Source organism: Lontra canadensis, unplaced genomic scaffold (genome assembly GCF_010015895.1).
Source record: "Lontra canadensis isolate GAN:19392208 unplaced genomic scaffold, GSC_riverotter_1.0 scaffold12, whole genome shotgun sequence".
Lineage (NCBI taxonomy): Eukaryota > Metazoa > Chordata > Mammalia > Carnivora > Mustelidae > Lontra > Lontra canadensis.
In genome coordinates, this window is record NW_022631006.1 from 25,772,717 (window position 1) to 25,793,513 (window position 20,797).

The 20,797-nt window shown below is 40.8% G+C and overlaps 1 protein-coding gene across 4 annotated transcripts in view; it reads right to left on the reverse strand.

Annotated features, from left to right (window-relative positions):
• Positions 1-20,797, reverse strand: part of FMN1 (formin 1) — a 406,533-nt gene that overhangs the window by 276,577 nt on the left and 109,159 nt on the right. For 3 of the 4 annotated variants that reach the window (XM_032856919.1, XM_032856917.1, XM_032856916.1), the window contains one exon: positions 17,009-17,187. In XM_032856919.1, the coding sequence (XP_032712810.1) occupies positions 17,009-17,187 (179 nt within the window). Of the gene's footprint in view, positions 1-17,008; positions 17,188-17,456; positions 17,523-20,797 lie in introns of those variants that run through there. The other variant, XM_032856918.1, reaches the window with a different exon arrangement.

A 20,797-nucleotide genomic window follows, 5' to 3' on the forward strand; every position in this document is an offset into this window, starting at 1 on the left:
GGAACCTCCGTACTGTTTTCTACAATGATTACACCAATTTGCATGCCCACCAACAGTGCATGAGGACTTCTTTTCTCCACATCCCCGCCAACACTTCTTGTTTCTTGTGTTGTTGATGTTAGCCATTCTGACAGGTGTGAGGTGATATCTCATTGTACTTTTGATTTGCACTTCCTGGCTGATGAGGGATGTTGAGCTTCTTTTTGTGTGTCCGTTGGCCATCTGTATGTTTTCTTTGGAGGAATGCCTGTTCATGTGTTCTGCCCATTTTTAATCAGATTATTTGGTTTTCTTGGGTGTTGAGTTGTAACCGTGCTTTATATGCTTTGGATATCAACCCTTTATTGGATATGTAATTTGCAAGTATCGCCTCCCATTCAGTAGGTTGTCTCTTAGTTCTGTTGTTTCTTTCACTGTGCAGATGCATTTTATTTTGACATAGTCCCAATAGCTTATTTTTGCTTTTATTTCCCTTGCCTCAGGAGACATATCTAGAAATACACTGTTACAGCCAACATCAGAGACATTACTGCCTGTCCTCTCTTCTAGGATTTTTAAGAAGCCTACAAATGTGATCTTAGTTGATTGGTTTTGAAAAATGAACCGATTTAATGCTTTAACATTTTCAGGGGGAAAAATAATCACTTCTTCTGAACATCATTTATCTCAGTGTCTTATTCTGTGATGCACACTTTTTAAATGCCTACTACACAAAACCAGTACCAGCCAAGACTTTTTCCTTTGCAACCTCCCCTGAATCTCTTTTGTTTTGTACTGGTCAACGGCAGGTCACCCCAAGATGGGCCACTGTGGCATGAAGGTTATTTTGTGTTGAAGGCAATTGAGACCTTGCAGCCTCAAGAGAAACTTTTGCTCCTCCCTTAACTACACACAGAAGAATCTAAATTGGAGGTCTTCCTCAGAATAATGGTTATTCCCAGAGATAAATTTTATCTGAGTGACCATCTGTATGGCAGGACAAACATCTAGTTACCAAACATCTGCTCTTGTTGCCCTGTGAATTACCTTCCTTCCCTTCGGAGTCCCAGACCCTATCCCCCTTCTCCTTAGTTTAGGGCAACATATATACCTCATTTTGCCCATCTTTGAAATTATATCTTTCTGGCTTCCCTGTATGTACAAAATTAAATTTGATTTTCTCCTGTTAATCTGTCTCCTGTCCATCTGATTCTTAGTCCAGCTAGAAGGGACAGGAAACTCATGCTCCTTGACAGTTCTAACCTCAAGAGCCTTAAGCCCTATAATAGCTATACATGTGCAAGAGGCCAGATAAAGTGGCCCAAATTAGACAGCTAAGTTAAAATAGATAGCATTTGACCCTTGTGATGTTCTTTGTAACTATTTGTTAAAAACAACAGGTACCGATTGTTAAAGCTCAGGATATCAGATATCGATTATAAATATATATACTTTATTCATTAACTGATTTGTTATAAACAATCAGGAGCACGGGGGCAGCTCAGTCAGTTAAGCATCTGCTCTGGTCATGATCTCAGGATCCTGGGATCAAGTCCCACACTGGGCTCCCTGGTTAGCAGGGAGCGTACTTCTCCCTCTGTCTGCTGCTCCCCCTTGCTCATGCTCACTCTCTCTCAAATAAATAAAATCTTAAAAAAAGAAAAAAAGAAGAAAGAAAGAAAACCATTGGTACCCAGCTACTTGAAAACTGGACACATATTTGTGTGGAGAATTTACTAGCAGTGAGTTCTCCATATTTCTCCCATCTCACCATCCTCTCAGACTGAGGCAAAAGGCAACTGTTCTTCATGATAATAAGAACATCAGTCCAACAAACTGATACCTGGTGAAATAAACCTGCAAGAGTGATTGCAACGAAAAAGGCCCGTTGCCCGAGAACCATCAGTAAAACCCAGCTTCTTGGCTCTCGTAAGATTAGAGAAATCACCATTAACAATCTTGTTTAAGTCAATTTGCAGAAATTGGACATGGCCTAAAAGAAAAACCTCCTAAACTCCTCCCAACTTCTACTCTTTGCAGCCCTCCCCCATATCATTCTGTTTAGATAATTCCTCCCCCAAGTCTCATAAAACCCCAGAAAGGCCAGGGAAAAGTAAAGCAAGTGAGGTTAATTGCAGTGTTAGGCAACCCGATTCTCCTCCTATTTCTCTTATTCAATTTACTTCAAGTTCTGGGCCTGTTTTTAATGACTAATTGCTTGCAGCTTCTAAGTAGTTCAACTAGCTTCATGTGATGATTGTTTGAGAAAAGTAGAAAGAAGTTAAAATTACTAAGGGTTAGTAAGTGTGTAGAAACTATTTCTGTGGAAGACATGTTTAAATCAGTGGACTGGGAAGAGTAAGTAAACTATAGATAAAGATGTGAGTAGGATAATGGGTGGAAATGGGTTTTAGGGTTTCAGAAGGATGTTTTACTTAGTACATGAAGTCTGGTACAAATGGTGAGATCTGAGGAAATTAGGACATCACAAGCCCTCAAAGAAGATACTTGTTAAATGAACGACATCCTAAGAAAGGAGTTTAGGATTCTTTAAGGATGTGGGTAGAATCAAAGTGCTAGGAAGCTGAATGGAACTTCAGAAATATTAGTAATCAACTACTTCAACATTCTTGTTTTAAAAATGAAGCTGTTTGGGGGCACCTGGGTGGCTCAGTTGGTTAAGTGACTGCCTTCGGCTCAGGTCATGATCCTGGAGTCTCAGGATCGAGTCCCGCATCGGGCTTCCTGCTTGACAGGGAGTCTGCTTCTCCCTCTGACCCTCCCCCTTCTCATTCTCTCTCTCTTTCTCTCTCTCTCTCTCTCTCTCTCTCATTCTCTCTCTCTCTCAAATAAATAAATAAAATCTTTAAAACAAATAAAAATGAAGTCATTTGAAGTCAAGTAAAGCTAAAGAACTGGTAGGAGCAGGATAGGAAACGAGGTACCCTAACCCCTGTTCCCCTCCCACCTCCCTACTGCCCCTGGCCTGTGAGCTTACCTTCTTCCCCAACAGCACCCTCCTTATGTTTGTTCTCCACATCTTCGAAATGGAGTCATGAGACCAAATAAAAGACAAATCCAGAGACCTCCTGAAGCTCCCCTTTCTGTTTTGGGTTTGTAACATCTTCCCTCCCTTCATGGTGGAGCTCCTCCCTGCGCACTAACACAACACTTACAACAGCCCCTCTAGGTCAGCCTAGGAGAAGCCGGCAACTGCTCTTACTAATTGTTCTTAAAAAACAACAACAGCAACAGGCTGCTCCTGCCCCTCATTGACAGGCTGCAAGGGCAGGTGTCAGTGATTAAGGCTTTTTTCCACCGAGCAGTCCTAGTGTGAAATGTTTCTAAGGCTGGTTCCATGGAGCAGCATCAGATCTTCACGGGAAATGGGCTGAATGTTGGTAACAAACTAAAAGACTGTGAAAGTTAAAAAGGAGAGGCCGGGGCATCCTTGTGAGGATGGAAGCAAGTAAGACAGCAGTGTGTCTGTCATCTTTCAATAATCAGGAATGCCTGGGCAGTGCACACTGTTAAGATCCTGGCTATGGGTCTTGGGCTCACATCCTACTCTGCTCCTTTAAGAAGCTTGACTTTGGGCAAGCAGTCTCTGCTTCGCCTTTCTCACCAGAATCCTGGGAATAAGAAGAGTACCTACTTCCTGGATTGTTAAGAGCATTAAGTGAGCTAATATATTTGTCGCTTTCATCAGTGCCTGCACATAGTAGGCACTATATGGGTATGATACACTTTCTTAGCAAAGCAACAACCTTCTTAGAACCATCAACCAGCATCTAAGAGATTTTTTTTTTTTAACATTACCAGTATGAAAAAAGTATTTGCTGATGATCTGATGGGCCAAGCAGGAAACCACCCCCTCTCAATTCCTTCCACATATGCACTTGGGCAGAGGAGCCCTTTGGTTTGAATGGGATTATTTGTTATAGAGAGGCCTACTGAATACAAGACCTAACCATGCTGCAGCTGTGCCAAGAATGAATAGAGCATCGAAGGAAATCCTTTCAAGGGATCCCTTTGGGGGTGCCTAGGTGGTTCAGTCATTAAGCCTATGGCTTTAGCTCAGGTCAGGATCCCAGGGTCCTGGGATTGAGCCCCACATTGGGTTCCCTGCTTGGTGGGAAGCCTGCTTCTCCCTCTCTCTTTCCCCCTGCTGTGTTCCCTCTTTCCCTGTCTCTGTCAAAAAATAAATAATCTTAAAAAAAAAAAATCCCTTTGGGTGTCTTTGGGCCAAGACTCTTTGGATTGTTTTGTCCATCTGTATCACCTAAAGGGAGTAAATTACTCTAAAATTCTCCCAGATGGCCACTGTAGGAGACAAAGTTCATCATGTTATTTATTACTTTTCCTGTACTCCAAGATGATCTTTTTTAGATTTTATTTATTTATTTATTTATTTATGAGAGACTATGAGAACACCAATGTGCACATTCAGTTTGTGGGAAGGGCAGAGGGAGAGAATCCCAAGAAGACTCCCCACTGGGCATGGAGCCCAACCTGGGACCCAATATCTCACAATCCTGAGGTCATGACCTAAGCAGAAACCAAGTCTGACGCTTAATAGAGTAAGCCACTCAGGCACCCCCTCCAAGATGATTTTTTTTTAATAAAGTTTTTATTTGTTTATGTGGCAGAGAGCAAGACAGCAAGAGAGGAAATATAAGCACAGGGACAGGGAGAAGCAGGCTTCCTGCCAATCAGAGAGCCCGATGTGGGCCTCCATTCCAGGACCCTGGGGTCATGACTTGAGCCAAAGGCAGACACTCAATGACTGAGTCCCTGAAGCGCCCCTCCAAGATGAGTTTTAAACCAACTCAATCATTTCAGGAAAAAAAAAAAAATCCATGAATTTGGATTTTCTCAAGAAAATAATTTTCTTAGGGCACCTTGGGTGGCTCAGTCAGTTAAGTGTCTGTCTGCCTTCAGCTCAGGTCATGATCCCAGGATCCTGGATTGAGTTCCACATCAGGCTCCTTGCTCACTGGGGAGCCTGCTTCTCTCTCTCCCTCTCCCAGCTTGGGCTCTGTCTCTCTCTCTCTGACACATAACTAACTAACTAACTAACCAAAAAAATAAATAAACACATAAATAAATAAATAAATAAATAAATAAATAAATAAATAGGAAAATCCTTTTCTCAAGAGTCTACTGACACATGGGGCTGCTGAAACTCAGGGTGTGTATCGTTAGTGCTGTGACTTTCCCCACTGCGGGGAAGGGGTGCTCCCAGATAGTGGCTGGCCTGGAAAGTGCCCAGGTCAGCAACAGCAGAGCACTGACCATTTTCTTGTTTTGTTTTTAGGCCAACTCATTAGGAATAAAAGGTGTTAGTTCATTTAAAATTTCCTTACTCTTATAAATACAAAAATCAAGCCTGAAAATAGTTATTACATTAGTGGTTAGGGTCTTAGGATCAAATATTTCAGAGATTAATTCTACCAAACAGTACCCAAGGTTCTCTGGAAATGGACTAAACGTCCATGGCAAAATAAAATAATGTAAGGGCAAGAGGGAAAGGCTGAGACTCAGTTGTTAAGCTGGAGGGGAGTGGGGGTAGAAAAGGAGCATTCATTAAGGTTCAGAATGTCTTGGAACATGTTTCTGAAGGTCTTTGAGCTTTTCTAAAATAAATAGTATTTATGCTCCACATGGACAATCACTCCAGAAAGTATGGAGTCCATAACAAAAGCTTTTCATTGTGGTTAAAGTTTTAGATGAAGATCTGGAATCTAATAAACCATAGATTCCTCTTGCTGCCTCTACTCTCCTTCTTCCCCAAGAGTAAAACCAGACAGCCATTGGCTATGCTATAACTGCGTTATCTTCTTTCTTTCCTTCCTTAATTTCTTTTAGGTAAAAGTTATCTTGAGACTATCAGTTCAAACACCAAGGGTCCAGGTATTATTTTAAAGTATATATTTTTTATACTTAAAAGAGACAATTGAAAAATTAGGGAAGTATGGATTTACCTAAAACAAAATGGAGGTAGATGAGGAGAGCATGCCTGAGGGAAGAAGGGGGAGAGAATAAGCATTTCGTAGGGAGTCACTGTTGTCCCAAGTGGGCACCACGCTAGGTTTTGTTGTGTTTTTTTTTTAAAGATTTTATTTTATTATTTATTTGACAGAGAGAGGCAGAGAGGCAGGCGGGAGTGGGGGAGAGGGAGGAAGCAGGCTCCCTGCTGAGCAGAGAGCCCGATGCGGGGCTCAATCCCAGGACCCTGAGACCACGACCTGAGCCGAAGGCAGAGGCGTTAACCCACTGAGTCACCCAGGTGCCCCCACGCTAGGTTTTTTTTTTATAGTTTTCTCTTGCCTTCCCTAACCCCCCCCCCATAACTCTATGAAAAGCCATCAATTATCCCATTTTGTAGATGAATGCTGCTCAGGGCCAGTTTCCTCAGTGATGGAAATGATCTCTATCTGTGTCTCCAATACAGTTGAAAATAGCTACGGGTGGCCTCTGCACACTTAAACTGTGGCTCATGTGACTGAGAAACTAATTTTTTTTTTTTTTAATTTGAGAGAGAGAGAGAGAGAGAGAGAGAGAGAGCATGAGCAGGGGGAAGAGTAGAGGGAGAAGTAAACTCCCTGCTGAGCAAGGAGCCTGATGCTGGCTGGATCCTAGGACCCTGGGGTCGAGACCTGAGCCAAAGGTAGATGCCTAACTCACTGAGCCACCCAGGTGCCCTGAGAAAGTAAATATTAAATTCTATTTAACTTTAATTAATAGCCACATATGTGGAGGCACCTGGGTGGCTCAGTAAGTACAGCATGAGTCTTGACCTCGGGGTTGTAAGTTCGAGCTCCATGTCAAGTGTAGACATTACTTAAAAATAAAACCTTTAAAAATAAGTAAAATCTTAAAAAGAAAATAGCCACATACGGCGAGCGACTGTACCGGGCACTGCTATAGATGTTAATACTGAGGTTCAAAGAAATTAGTCCACTTCTATGATTACACAACCAATGAGTGGCAAAGCCAGGATTTGAACTAAATCACTCTGATTCTAAATGTTCATTCTTTTCATTACCATAAAGTCAAATGAAGATAGTATTTTGTAACAGTTCTCCCTCACATTGCAAAACACATCACCTCACTACTGGAACCAAATGACTACTGAAGCTAGAAGAAATTTGCTGAGGATAGAAAGGAAACAAAGATTAAGAGCCCAGATTTAATCAGCAATGATTCCTTTAAGTTAATACTCACAATTTAGTCAGGTTAAGAGAAAAATATGGAAACATGTAAATGCATTAAAATTACAAAGCAGAAAGGTAGGCATTGTCACAGCTCTGATCTTTTTTTTTTTTTTAAAGATTTATTTATTTACTTATTTGACAGACAGAGGTTATAAGTAGGCAGAGAGGCAGGCAGAGAGAGAGAGTTGGAAGCAGGCTTCCTGCTGAGCAGAGAGCCTGGTGTGGGGCTTGATTCCAGGACCCTGGAATCATGACCTGAGCCGAAGGCAGAGGCTTTAACCCACTGAGCCACCCAGGTGCCCCTCTGATCTTATTCCTGAACACAGTTAAAGGGAGGGCAAAGAGGGGTGCCTGGGTGGCTCAGTGGGTTAAGCCTCTGCCTTCGGCTCAGGTCATGATCTCAGGGTCCTAGGATAAGCCCTACGTCAGGCTCCCTGCTCAGCAATGAGTTGGCTTCTCTCTCTCTGCATGCCTCTCTGCCTACTTGTGATCTCTCTCTCTGTCAAATAAATATATAAAACCTTTAAAAAAAAGGGGGGGGGGCAAAGAGAGGAGCGGGCAAGAGCTATGGTTTTGAAATGGGACATATTTAGGTTTAAAATTAAATATTACTTATTGGTCACATACTAGCTATCACTTAGGCAAGTTCCTTAACTTCTATGAACCAGTACATACATTTGTAAAATAGGGAAAATAATATTTAACTTGTAGGACTGTTCTAAGAATTAAATGTGCTAATTTTCTTTTTTTTTTTTTTTTAAGATTTTATTTATTTATTTGACACAGAGAGAGAGATCACAAGTAGGCAGAGAGGCAGGCAGAGAGTGAGGGGGAAGCAGGCTCCTTGCTGGGCAGAGAGCCGGATGTGGGGCACGATCCCAGGACTTTGATATTATGACCTGAGCTGAAGGCAAAGGCTTAACCCACTGAGCCACCCAGGTGCCCCAAATGTGCTAATTTTATTAACCCAGTGCTTCCTTGAGCACCAAAGACACTTAATAAATAGGGGCTCATCGTTGAGTGAGGTTAGTGGTAGAGATCAGTGGGTAAGAGAATCACATTTCCATAGTTTTGAAATATATTCAATATTGCCTCCACTTTGTACATCATTTTAATTTGGGATTTAAACAAAAGTATATATAGCACTACTGTCACTTTCAGCACTTTAAAAAGTATCATGAAATATTCTAAAGAAATGTTTTAACAGTTCTTAGAATCAAGGTCATTTACTTTCTATAGGTGGAGAGGGAAGTTTTACAATAAAGGTTATCACAGGATGTGTATGGAATAGCTGCAATTCTTAAACCCTTTTAGAAATAATGATAATAATAAATCAACATGGCTTAATTGAAGTCTATAAAAATCTAAAGGCAAGAGAAAAATAACTAGGCCATTCAGCCAGAATATCATGTTAATGCTCCCTCAACATTCTCTAGCCAAAGACTACGGTATTTAAAATTCTAAATGGGTCATACGGGATTGTCTTTTTAACCACGAATGTCCATGTATATCCTGGAGAGATAAGGAAAACACTTTCCTGAAATACACACACGGAACACAGATGATACATGTAGAATTCAAAGACCAAGGTTTAAAGAGACCATGTGACATTCCCAGAAACACTCAGTCCAATGAGCATATACAGAGCTGTGGTTTTTAAGGCAGAAAAGGCAGGCTGAGAAAGTGAAACTTGTTCAAAGCGGGCAAAAAGCAATGATCTGAATTTTAGGGAAACCAAATAAAATACTTCAGCAGCAATGTACCAATGCATTTAAATAAAATTCCTAGGCAAATTTCTCATTATTTTCATAAAACTCAGTTCTATTCTATGTTCTCACAGGCTTTAAAAGCGTAATACATGGCTGGGGCGCCTGGGTGGCTCAGTGGGTTAAAGTCTCTGCCTTAGGCTCCGGTCATGATCCCGGGGTCCTGGGATCGAGTCCTGCATCGGGCTCTCTGCTCGGCGGGGAGCCCGCTTCCTCCTCTCTCTCTGCCTGCCTCTCTGCTTACTTGTGATCTCTCTCTTTCAAATAAATAAATAAAATCTTTAAATAAATAAATAAATAAATAAATAAATAAAAGCATAATACATGGGCGCCAGGGTGGCTCAGTGGGTTAAGCATCTGCCTTTGGCTCAGGTCATGATTCCAAGTCCTGGATGGAGCTCAGTCATTCACCCTGCTTAGTGGGGTAGCTGCTTCTCCCTCGGCCCCTTCCCCCGGCTCATATACTCTCTCTCAAATAAGTAAAATCCTTTAAAAAAGCATAATACAAAGTTTTCTCTGTATACTCTCAAGAGTCCAAATTTTATATGCACAGCTATTACAGCGCAAGTCGGAAGAGACAAAAAGGAAATAAAGACACTGTTATCAAGATCAAAGAAAAGCCAATTTCACAATTCCATTAACCATTAACGTGGTTCAATGGGTAAGCCAAGTTCTTTTCATTTTATAAAGAAATGCGAGAGGTTACTAGATTTGTCATTATCTTGCAGTACCTACAGAGGACAGGAGAATGTCAAGGGAGGTGTGGGAAATGGCATAAGAAATGAACTTGATGACTGACAGTAAGGAGGATTTCTATTTAAATATGATAACCTTCCACACCAACTTCAAAATTAGAACTAATTTGAGAGATAAACTGGTTAAATTTCACGGAGCTTAGGAGTAAAATCAGATAACCCTTTTTCAGCTGCTTTATCATGATTTAAAGTGATACGGCATTTGTAAGAAAAAGGCAGTTTTCCAATTCAATCCATAATTCATCACTGTTACCTCTTCTCTTTAACTGGATCACTTTTTTTTTTTTTAAATCATTTATTCTACAGCCAACAGGCACATGTTCTCTGTCTTGCTCTTTCTCTGTGTTTCTCACTCTTTCTCTCTTTCACACACACATATGTACTCACATTTAAAAATAAACAGGCTCCTCGGGAAACAAACTACCCTGATATATGCAAATAGAGGCCCACTGTCATGGAGATGCTACTGATTTGGGTGAGTCAACAGGTTGCTTTTAGCTTTAAGTGGTAGGCTCTCATTGGCTCCCCAGAAAACAAGACAAGGATGTGTGACCTTTTCCTGGGACTACAAAGGCACCCTGCATTCTTTGTTGTTGAATTTAAATTATGTTTTGGAGTCTGCCATTTAGGAGTGAGGTCGAGGGAATGGCATCATCTCAGACTCTCAGTACTTCCCCTTTAATTCTAGAGACCAAGGTATTAAAGGCCAAGGCATCTGGTCTCCCCTGTTAGCAGCTGCAGAATCTGCACTAGATTGAGTTCTGTGGGGTGGTTTTGGCTGTGGTTCTAGCTTTGAATGCTGAGCCTCATTCTCATTCCTTCTCACTGATTATGGGAGCTAACTTATAGCCATTAAATGACTTTCTTTGTTTCTTAAGTTAAAAACAAAACAGAAAACAAACAAAGAAGCAGCCAAAGTAGTGGAGTAGAGGATTAATGTTAAAGCACTTAGGTCTTGGGTCAGACAGATCTGAGTTCCAATCCTTTCCCCTGACTCGGCTGAACCTCTCTCTTTATTGTACACTATTATTATTATATTTCAAAGGATGGTACCTGCCATTTCAGAGGTGATCAATCCATGGAAGTTTTGTTATGGTTTAGATACTTAAGGTGGGGTATGGCCTTGGTAATTATATCTTTCCATTCTTAAGATGCTTCCATTCTTAAGATGCTGGGAGCTGATACTGGGTCCTCCCCAGTTAATGAAGCCAACTCAGTAGGGAGAATTCCAGGCCACACAGGTGAGAAGGTGATTGAGATGATCCTTGGAGACTAAAATCACTAAGAAGAGTCTAGTTTGTATTTTCTTTCTCTTTTCCTTTCTTTCTTTCTTTCTTTCTTTCTTTCTTTCTTTCTTTCCTTCCTTCTTTCTTTCACAGATTTTATTTATTTATTTATTTGACACACAGAGAGAGAGCACAAGCAGGGGGCAGGGGCAGAGGGAAAAGGAGAAGCAGGCTCCCTGCTGAGCAGAGAGCCCAATGCAGGGCTGGATCCCAGGACCCCAGCCTCATGACCTGAGTGGAAGGCAGATGCTTAACCCACTGAGCCACCCAGGCATCCCCAGTTTGTATTTTCAAAGCGAGTGTGCAAAATCCTGCTCTCAGAATTTGTGCAACCAGGATATGACCCTGATGACTGCTTACTTTTTTTTTTTTCATATCTCTTTTTCAATCTCAGGCCACACTTCTTTTAGTGTCTTTTCTACCCCCACCTGGTCCCATGCTTACAGACATTTTATAAAACCATCCCTTGTGGTAAACATTCCTCTCAAAGGAAATTTTCAAGAAATTGTACTTATAAGAACTTAGGCCCCACTTGCTCTCTGGTTTGTCAATAATCAGTTGCCTTTGACACACCTCTTTCAAGGTCTACCAGAAACTAAAGAACGTGGCTAATGATAGCTCTTACTTTGGTGGAATTAAGATACTGCCCTTTGAAGCTGACTCTGTAATGTTCATACTCTAAACGGGCACTCTGGGGAGACTAAGGGTTTATCATATATAGAGGCTACCTGAGGACAAGTCACACATTTGATGTCTTTGGATGCTGCCCCAAAATTGATAACCTGGACTTGCTAGATTTCATAAATAAAATCAAGGACAACCAGTAAAATTAGAATTTCAGACAAACAACAAATACTTTTCTCACTGGACGTATGTCCTGTGCACTCGTTAGCAATCCCCTGACCCAGAAGTGGAACTGACGGCACACTGAATTTAGTCTCTCAGGAGTTTTGTAGATCAACCAGAAGGGCTCACAGAATTTGTTTGAGGAGGATGAGAAGATAGTCACCCCAACAGAACCTCTCTGCATAGCAGTCTGGCTGACATTGAGCCAAGTGATGCTAAGAGAGCAGCACTGGTTGCTTAAACATTGAAATACATACTGGTTGGAAAGTAGATGGTACCGGGACCCTGCCTCCTGTCTCCACTACACCAGCCTTATCTCCCGCCATTCTCCAGAGGAACCTCTGTATCTTCTCACAATTCAGTAACTAAAGATGAATATGGCATGTGACAATATGGATGGACCTGGACAGCATTATGCTAAACGAGATAAGACAGAGAAAGACAAATACCTTATGTTTTCACTTATATGTGGAATCTAAAAAAAAAAAACCCCTGACCTCACAGAAACAGAGGACAGATTGGTGATTGCCAGAGGCGGGGAACACAGAGTAGGGGAAATGGATGGAAGTGGTCAAAAGGCAGAGACTTCCAGTTAAAGACTGATAAGGTCTGCTGATGGAATATGCAGTGAGTAGAGTCGACAATACTGTATTGCATATTTCAAAGTTGCAAAGAGAGTGTGACCTTAAAGTTTTCGTCACAAGAAAAAAATGGGAACTATGTGAGGTGCTAGATGTTAACTAAACTTGTTAAAGAAATCATCTCATTATATATGCATACATCAAATCATTATGTTGTACGCTGGAAACTTGTACAATATTATATGTCAGGGTACCTCAAGAAAACTGGGGGAGGAGGGAAGGATAGCACTGGAGAGACAGAAAGTTGTATGAGCCTTCCAACAGTGTTAGGAGACAAATTTTGGCCTTGCAATCAGAGTTGTGACATGGTTCGTCACATTAGGACAAAGATTTCACGTTGTGATATTAAGTTCTATTTGTTTTCTTTAAATAATCCCCATTCCCCATATATTAACATTGCTTGGGCTGCCTTATACTCTTATAGCAGAACCAGGAAATTTGATATTATAGCACTTTGTTTCATCTGTTCCTGCTCCTCTCCATTCTGTCAAAACACAGTTGATAAAGAAACTGAAGGTAAGCAAGTGCCCACAGACCCATAGCTCGTCAGCGGCTGAGCTGAGAAAATGAAGGAGATCTCCATCTCTTGGTCTACAGCAGAGGTTGGCAAACTGCAAATTTGGCCCATGGCCTATTTTTGAATGACTCATAAACTAAGGATGATCTTTACATTTTTACATGGTGGGGGAAAAAAATCAAAAGGTGAATATTTCTTGATATGTGAAAATAAGATGAAATTCAAATTTCAGTATGTATAAACTTTTACTGGAGTACAAGCTCACCCATTCATGTATGTATTCTCCATGGCTGTTTTCTTTTTTGTTTGTTGTTGTTTTAGATTTTATTTAATTATTGGAGAGAGAGACAGAGATAGCGAAAGAAAGAGAGCGAGCAGGAGCAGGGAAGAAAGGGATAAGCAGGCTCCCCACTGAGTAGGGAGCCTGAACTAGGGCTCCATCCCAGGACCATGGAATCATGACCCAAGCCAAAGGCCAATGCCCAACCAACTGAGCCACCCATGCGCTCCTCTATGGCTGTTTTTATCACCAGAGTTGAGTAGTTACAATATAGACTAATGGGCCCCAAGGTCTAAAATATTTCTTTTTGGTTCTATTAAAAAACAAAAAACCCCCCAAAACTAAACTAAATTAATGCACAGCTAAATTAGAGAACTTAATAGCAGCCCCAGCCGAATGCCAGTGACCATTCTGATTTCTGGGTGTCAAATTCCCACTAATTCTTAAATGTTTAAGCTATCACCCCTGCATACTAATGAGAAGCAGCATATCTATAGAAAATGGCTGAGCAAAGTACCTTTCTGATAATGATGCTGCAAATCAGGTCCAGAACTGAAAACAGAGCAGTCCTGGCTAACATTAAAAACTAATCAAAATATCACACAGCAGTACATGCTTCCCGGACCTTACTATTCAAACCATAGCCACTCCCCTCCCCACCCCCGTGCATGTTGTGATCCAAACTTTTATTAAATGATTAGAACCCATTCAAATGGATATCTTACTTATAATATCAATATTTAAAACATAGGAGTTAAATTGTACTGTCCAAAGACAGCAAAGGACTTGGAGATGAGGATTCTCATGGCTCAAGGTGTAAAAACAACTGATATAGAAAATAATCTAAAGAAACTATCCCAAGTCCCCTGGGTGGCTTAGTCAGTTAAGTGTCTGCCTTGGCTTAGGTCCTGATCCTGGGATTGAGCTTCTGGGTCAATAGGAGCCCCAGGATTGGGATCGAGGTGTCAGACTCCCTGCTCAGTGGGAGGTCTGCTTGTCCCTCTTCCTCTGCCCCTCTCCCTGCTTGTTCTTTCTCTCTCTCTTTCAAATAAATATAATCTTTAAAAAAATAAACTATCCCAATTTTTAAAAAATTATAATTAATGGAAAACTAAGAAACATAAATATTTATATATTTTATTACATATTCACATAATTATTTTTATATATAAATATAATTTATATAGCATATATAATAAATAAGTATTATAAATATATAAATCTATAAACCAATAAGTGCTGATTCAGAAAATAGACCTTTTTAGTGATACGTATCAAAAGCCTAAATATATTTATAGACAGTAATCCCAAGTTTATCTTAAAGAAATAGTCCTAAATATTGGGGGTATGGGGAAGAGGTACAGGAAAAATTATATGCTTGGTAGTGCTATTTATTTCCAAATTATGGACTATTCCAAAATTGAAAACAAAATAAACATCAAATAATAGAGAAATGATTTAAAAAAAAATAGAGAAATGATTTAAAAAATTTTTGAGATACAATTATACATCCACTTAGGTATGTGCTATGGTGAGTGCTGTGAAGTGTGTAAACCTGGCGATTCACAGACCTGTAACCCTGGGGCTAAGAATACATTATATATTAATAAAAAATAAAAACATTAATTAAAAAAAAAACCACACATCTAGAGTGGTTCCTGAGTGGCTCAGTCAGTTAAGTGTCTGCCTTCGGCTTGGGTGATGATCTCAGGGTCTTGGGATGGAGCCCCACATCCAGCTCCCTGCTCAGCAGGGAGCTTGCTTCTCCCTCTGCCTCTTCCCCCTCGCTTGTGGTCTCTCTCTCAATCTTCCTCATAAATAAATAAATCTTAAAAAGAAAACAAACCAAACACCTCTAGAAAGAATACATAACAATATGGATAAGCAATATGGATATCATATTGCTTATCTTATCTATAATATCTTATCTATGGATATAAGCAATATCCATATTGCTTATCTTATCTATCTTAAGATATTGCTTATCTTATCTTATCTATGGATAAGAAAAAAGAAAAAAGAGGGAAACATATAAAATCTATGTTTGTATGTTAAAATAATCCCTCATTTAAAATAAGTCACATATGGTGAAAAATACGAAGGAAATTTATCAGATTAACAGTTGTCACTGGCTGCTGAAAGTTACTTCTTTTCTCTCAATTTTACTACATATTTCAAATTTTATAAAAGGATCGTTATGATTTTTATAATTGAAATAAATAAAAATAAGAGATAATTTCACTCACAGGGGAGAATGAAAACCAAAAACACATAGTTTAGCCAAAGTGTTTAAAAAAAAGAAAACACAATAAACACAATTTTTTAAAAACACAGAAGAAAAAGAAAGTAGTCTTTCAAAATCCATTTCAGGGGCGCCTGGCTGGCTCAGTGGGAGTAGCATGTGACTCTTGGTCTCAGGGTCATGAGTCTGAGCCTCACATTGGTTATAGAGCTTATGTAAATAAATAAAAACTTAAAAAAAAAAGTCAAAAGCAAGAAAAGGAAAACTCCCCTTCAACACTTTCAGACCCCAAGTCGCCTGTTGCAGCAAACACAACTTAAAGTAATCTGACCAACAGATGTCACTGTTACACTTCTTTCACTGACCACATCTTAAAATGCACAGCCTAACTTTAGAGGTAGGGGGACAAAACCAAATATTACAAGTTTCCATTTCATCTCACAAAGGGCTTTAGATTTGGCATCTTTCAGCTTCATTCCAAACCTCCTTTTACAAGGGATGTCGAATGCTTTTCTAAAAGGACATCCTGTGATGATGCCATGATGGTTACGAAAAGTGCAAGGTTCATTTGGTCTTGGTTGCTTGAGAAAATCTCCACTCACATAAACATTACAGATCTAACCATGTTCATCAAAGACAAACCTCTGAGCCTGAAAGTGATGAATTGGAAAGTATCGGGAGGAATCAAGGACACAAGATTGCCAATGAGCATTAAAGTTAATGGCAAAGAAGAAAAAGCAGGGGGGTGGGTGGGGGAAAGAAAAGAAAAAAGAGGAAGGAAGGAAGAAAGAAAAGGAGGAGAAAAGAAGGAAAGAAAGACAGAAAAAGCCTTCTTGGATTCCTAATGCTTACCCTCATCTCTGAAAAGAAACGGAGAGATAGGGGTGGTGACAATGACGACAGTCAATCTATCACGCCATCTACAATGTGGACGTATACAACCCAGCCCATCATTTTGTATAGTGGAGTTGACGGTTCTGTGTCAATGAATACTTGGATGAACGAGGAGGGAGAAGGCTGTTTTCTAAATGGGTCATCTTGTATTTTCAGATTTCCTGCCAACCTGCTCACCTGTTATTTGAGCAGCTGGACAGAATGAAAGGTTTGGGGACATGTGAGGGAGACAGGCTATTTAGATGACTCTGGAGAATGCTCTCAAACATATGTTTTCAAATTTTCAGAAAAGTGATATTAAGAGGTGACAAGCAGCAAACAGTCACTCCCACCCCAAGGTCTAGGCAGTAAAGCTGACGTGGGGAGAGCACCCTGAAAACAGTCAGGCAAACCATAAACAGAGTCACGTCCCAGCACACACATTTCGGACCACTGAGGTGTCTCCATACTCTGCAGCCAACTGATTTTTATATAATGACCCCCACACAAAATGCAGCTTTGACAGTTTTACGAACACAATTTGCATAAAATGCATCTCTGTTGACTGCAAGGAATTAGAGCTCAAGCACAAAGATTTCTACTTACATGGAGATCCAAGTACAGTTCACTTTTGTTTGGCTTCTCTCTCTCCTCGTGGAGCAGAAACGGACAGGCCGGTCCTGCTCGATAGCCCAGGAACCAGGCACCTCCATCCCTGGGGGGAAGGTCTTTAGTTGCTGTCTGCTCACTGACGCAGTCCCGGGGGAAGCCCTCGGAGGAGATGCCTAGACAGAAGAAGAGAAGATCATCGGTGACACAGCAGCTAGAAAAACATCAAGCCAGCCATATCTGGGGACTCCTACGTGGGCCATTTCATACTACCGCTTCTCTTCCTTTCTAGATTGTATTTTTAGAGTTTGCTCTCTTCCAAAAGTGCTTGTCTAGATTATTCTTTCTGGATTGCACTAACAAAGAATTTAAAACATTTGCCCTCATACCCAGTTTAAAAAGAGAAGTCTATTAGCTATACTCTGTGTTCACTATCGTTGCTTACCAGTGCAGGCTATACAGAACATTCTCTTTCAGGACAGAATTCGAGGAGGACCTGGAGGACAGAAGTCAGGAGGGCTGAGCTGTTGGATTCACTGCTAAAAGGTGTCGCCTGAGCCAAGTCACTAGTCACACATGTGTGTGTCCTTCTAGAGCAGGAAATGCAGCACGGTCACCTTCATTTCTGGGGGCAGAATGATCACGTGTGGTCCATATTGGCACTGGGTCACTTGGTTGAACGAGTGACACTGCACGAGTGAAATGTGTGGGACTGCCTTTACTCATCGCCGGAATGAGGGTATTATGTCAGTTTTTACATAAACTAGGTTGGGATGGTAATAGTCAAGGATGTGCCAGGCGCTGTGCTCAGCCCTGTTCTTTAATTTGTGAGAGCTCTATGGGAAGGCCTCATTAGTGCTCCCATTTTAGATGGGGAAGCTGAAGCCCAAAAAGCTTAGACCATTTGCTCCAGATCATAAAGTCAATACATGGGAAAGCCAGGAATTGAGGCCAGGCAGTTAAATACTAGAGGCCATGGTCTTAATAACTAGATGAGGTGGCCTGTGCCTGGCATTCTTGAAATGGCAATGCGTGTTTTACAACAAAAGACTTCATGGTCAAATAAATGTGAGAAAAGCTATAAATGTGAGAAAAGCTGCGTGCTGTACCCCTTAGAGCCACGATTCACATTAGTGTAATTAAGACTTGGAAACCCCCTTTGGGAAAGCAGCTTAGCTCTGCATAATAGTGTTTTCCAAACTTATTGGGCCACAGAATCCATTTAAAGGATCCCCGTGAAACATGTTGGAAGCTATTAGTGTTCTACTGGAACAAAGCTTGGAAAATTCTAGATTAGATCACCTTTTTAAAGTCCCACATAACTCTCAAGTTCCTAGGCCTCTTTTCATTCCTGGTAAGCAACCTTGGCAAAATATTAAGCAACCAGGCAGAAGGGTTCAGGCTCAGTGCACTTTGCCATAGAGATCAATGTTGGATATATAATAGGGCATTTATTACACATAATCCTTGTGATAGTGTCTCTTTGATAGTAGCCCAAAGCTAGCCAACAACTTTTGCCATACTGAAAACCTGATGTACCAAGTTACTTGAGCTGAGATAAGTCAGCTAGCAAAAGGACTGTGGGATAACATTCTTCTCCTTTAGATTAGAGTAGAATTAAAAAAAAAATAGATTAGAGTAGAATTTTAGGAGAAAAAAAAATTGAAAACAGCCAAGGTTTTGCTTTGTGCTTTCTTGTTTGGTTGGTTGGTTTCCAATCACACTTCAAAGTGAAAGGTGATACAGGTCACAGTGTCTCTACAGTTGGCCTCTGGGAGGCCACTGTTCTGGAGGCATTGAGAAAATAAGGATCCAAGACCTCAGGTGTCTCCTCTGCAGATATAGGGTATCCTGAAAGTTATAACCACACTCTTCCTTCATTTAAGCCAGATGTCTTAGAATGAGGACCTTTTTATTCACCTGGCCTCACCCTTTCATGCCCTTTTGCTACGGGCTCTCTTGAGACAGACTGTCCCCTGGGCTTTTGCTTAGGACTTCATGTGCTGCAGAGTGTGCCCCGTAGGGCTCTGAAGACACGGGAAAGGGCTAGTGCCTTAAAGAACCTCAGAGAGGAACACTTTGCTAAGCCCCTCCCCTTTATTCTCATGGTGACCCTGAGATCACCGGTGACGCCTTCACTACTGGAAGGTAGTGCCGGCCGGCCGTGCTCTTAATAGATGGAAAGATTAAAGCTCAGGGTGTGTTTAACTTCCATTTACAAGGCTCATCTCCCTCCTAGAATACTTCTGTTTATATCTGGCAAGAAAGAGGAAATCAACCTGTTTAAATTTATGGTGTCCCCTCCCTGGGCTACCTCATCTTCACAAATGTGTGAGTTACTAATCCCATGCCTCTTTTTAAATCCCTCCACTTTTTATTTTGATCTTGGGAGAGTGGCTGACTCTAGGTAAAGTTTACACAGAAAGAAAACAACATAAAACATAGTCTGTATATCACAAACAACATAATGTACAACACCTAAGGCAAGACATCTAGAGCATCAGAGGGACATCGTCTGGTGATGGGAAGTTCATCATTCTGGTGGAAGAGAGTGAGAAATTCCCACAATAACAAGGATCTGGCATCCTTGGATAAAACGCAGGTGCTCACGGCAACACACTCTCACACCCTACAGTGGCTATCCAACACTTCACTGGTAAGGTGTGCGGCATGATCCAATTTACTCTTGATGCAGAGGAAAGAGCACCAAGTTGAAGCACAACTAAAGAGAACTAACTTCATTTTGGAGATCATTTTCATGTTAAAGAGCCAATTTCTAACATCTAATATTTAACCAGACAATATCCCTGTGAAGGAAATACACAAGGTATAATGGTGATGCGTAGTCGTTTTGGTAAAGATCATTGGGACAGGAAAGGACCAAGGGCAGAAATAAGTAACAAAATGGTTATTCTCGAAAGTCTGACAAATAAGCGCAAATGACAAATTCACCATTAGAAAGGACATAACCAGCTTACAAAGTAAGTCTTTGAATGGAGAGTTTTAATAATACAAACACAAGCTTTTCGAACAGCCAAAAATAAAGCACATGCCATCTTGATTAGCCTAGGTAGTGGCCACACTATTCTCTTCAACAGAATAAATTTTAATAAAAAGAAAAAAGTTACCTGAAATTAGGTAAGTATATTCTGTCAAATAGTCAGATGTCATCTAATTTTATGACACAAAGAGATTTTGAGGTGTTATATTTTCATTGAACATTGTTGCAAAAAGCGGAGAACAGTCTCCTCAGTTTAATCATGTTTTTCCCCTTCCATGTGCCTATTATAAGTCCATTTTCTGCTCATATTTATTGATTATTTTGTTTCTCAAAGATGTGGCAAAGACATTTCAATAGCTTGATGAACCACACGTGCACACAGGTTAATGCTACACCTGACCACTGTTAATACAACATATAGCACGGACACAGCGCAGGAAGGGCCACTTACCTTGGGACCACTTTGAAAGTCTGTGCTTTTCCCAACCATTCAAATGATGAGCTGCACTTCCTGATGCTAACCTACAACATCAGACTGGGATTGTGCTGTCAATGATCAATACAAGAGAAGCAGACAGAAAGGAAAGGTAACATGCCATTTAATACTGGAAGCAGTCTCCGTAGCTCATCTTTCCGAAATGGAATAAGTGTCCCTACTTGAGGATCACTGTTTCCACTTCTTTACTTCCTGCCTGCATTATGATTATGCACCCAAGGCCTTATCCAGTTGCATTTGGAGCTCCGCCCCCTGGCATAGATGCCGTGTATTTCCCCTGGTCCGTGGA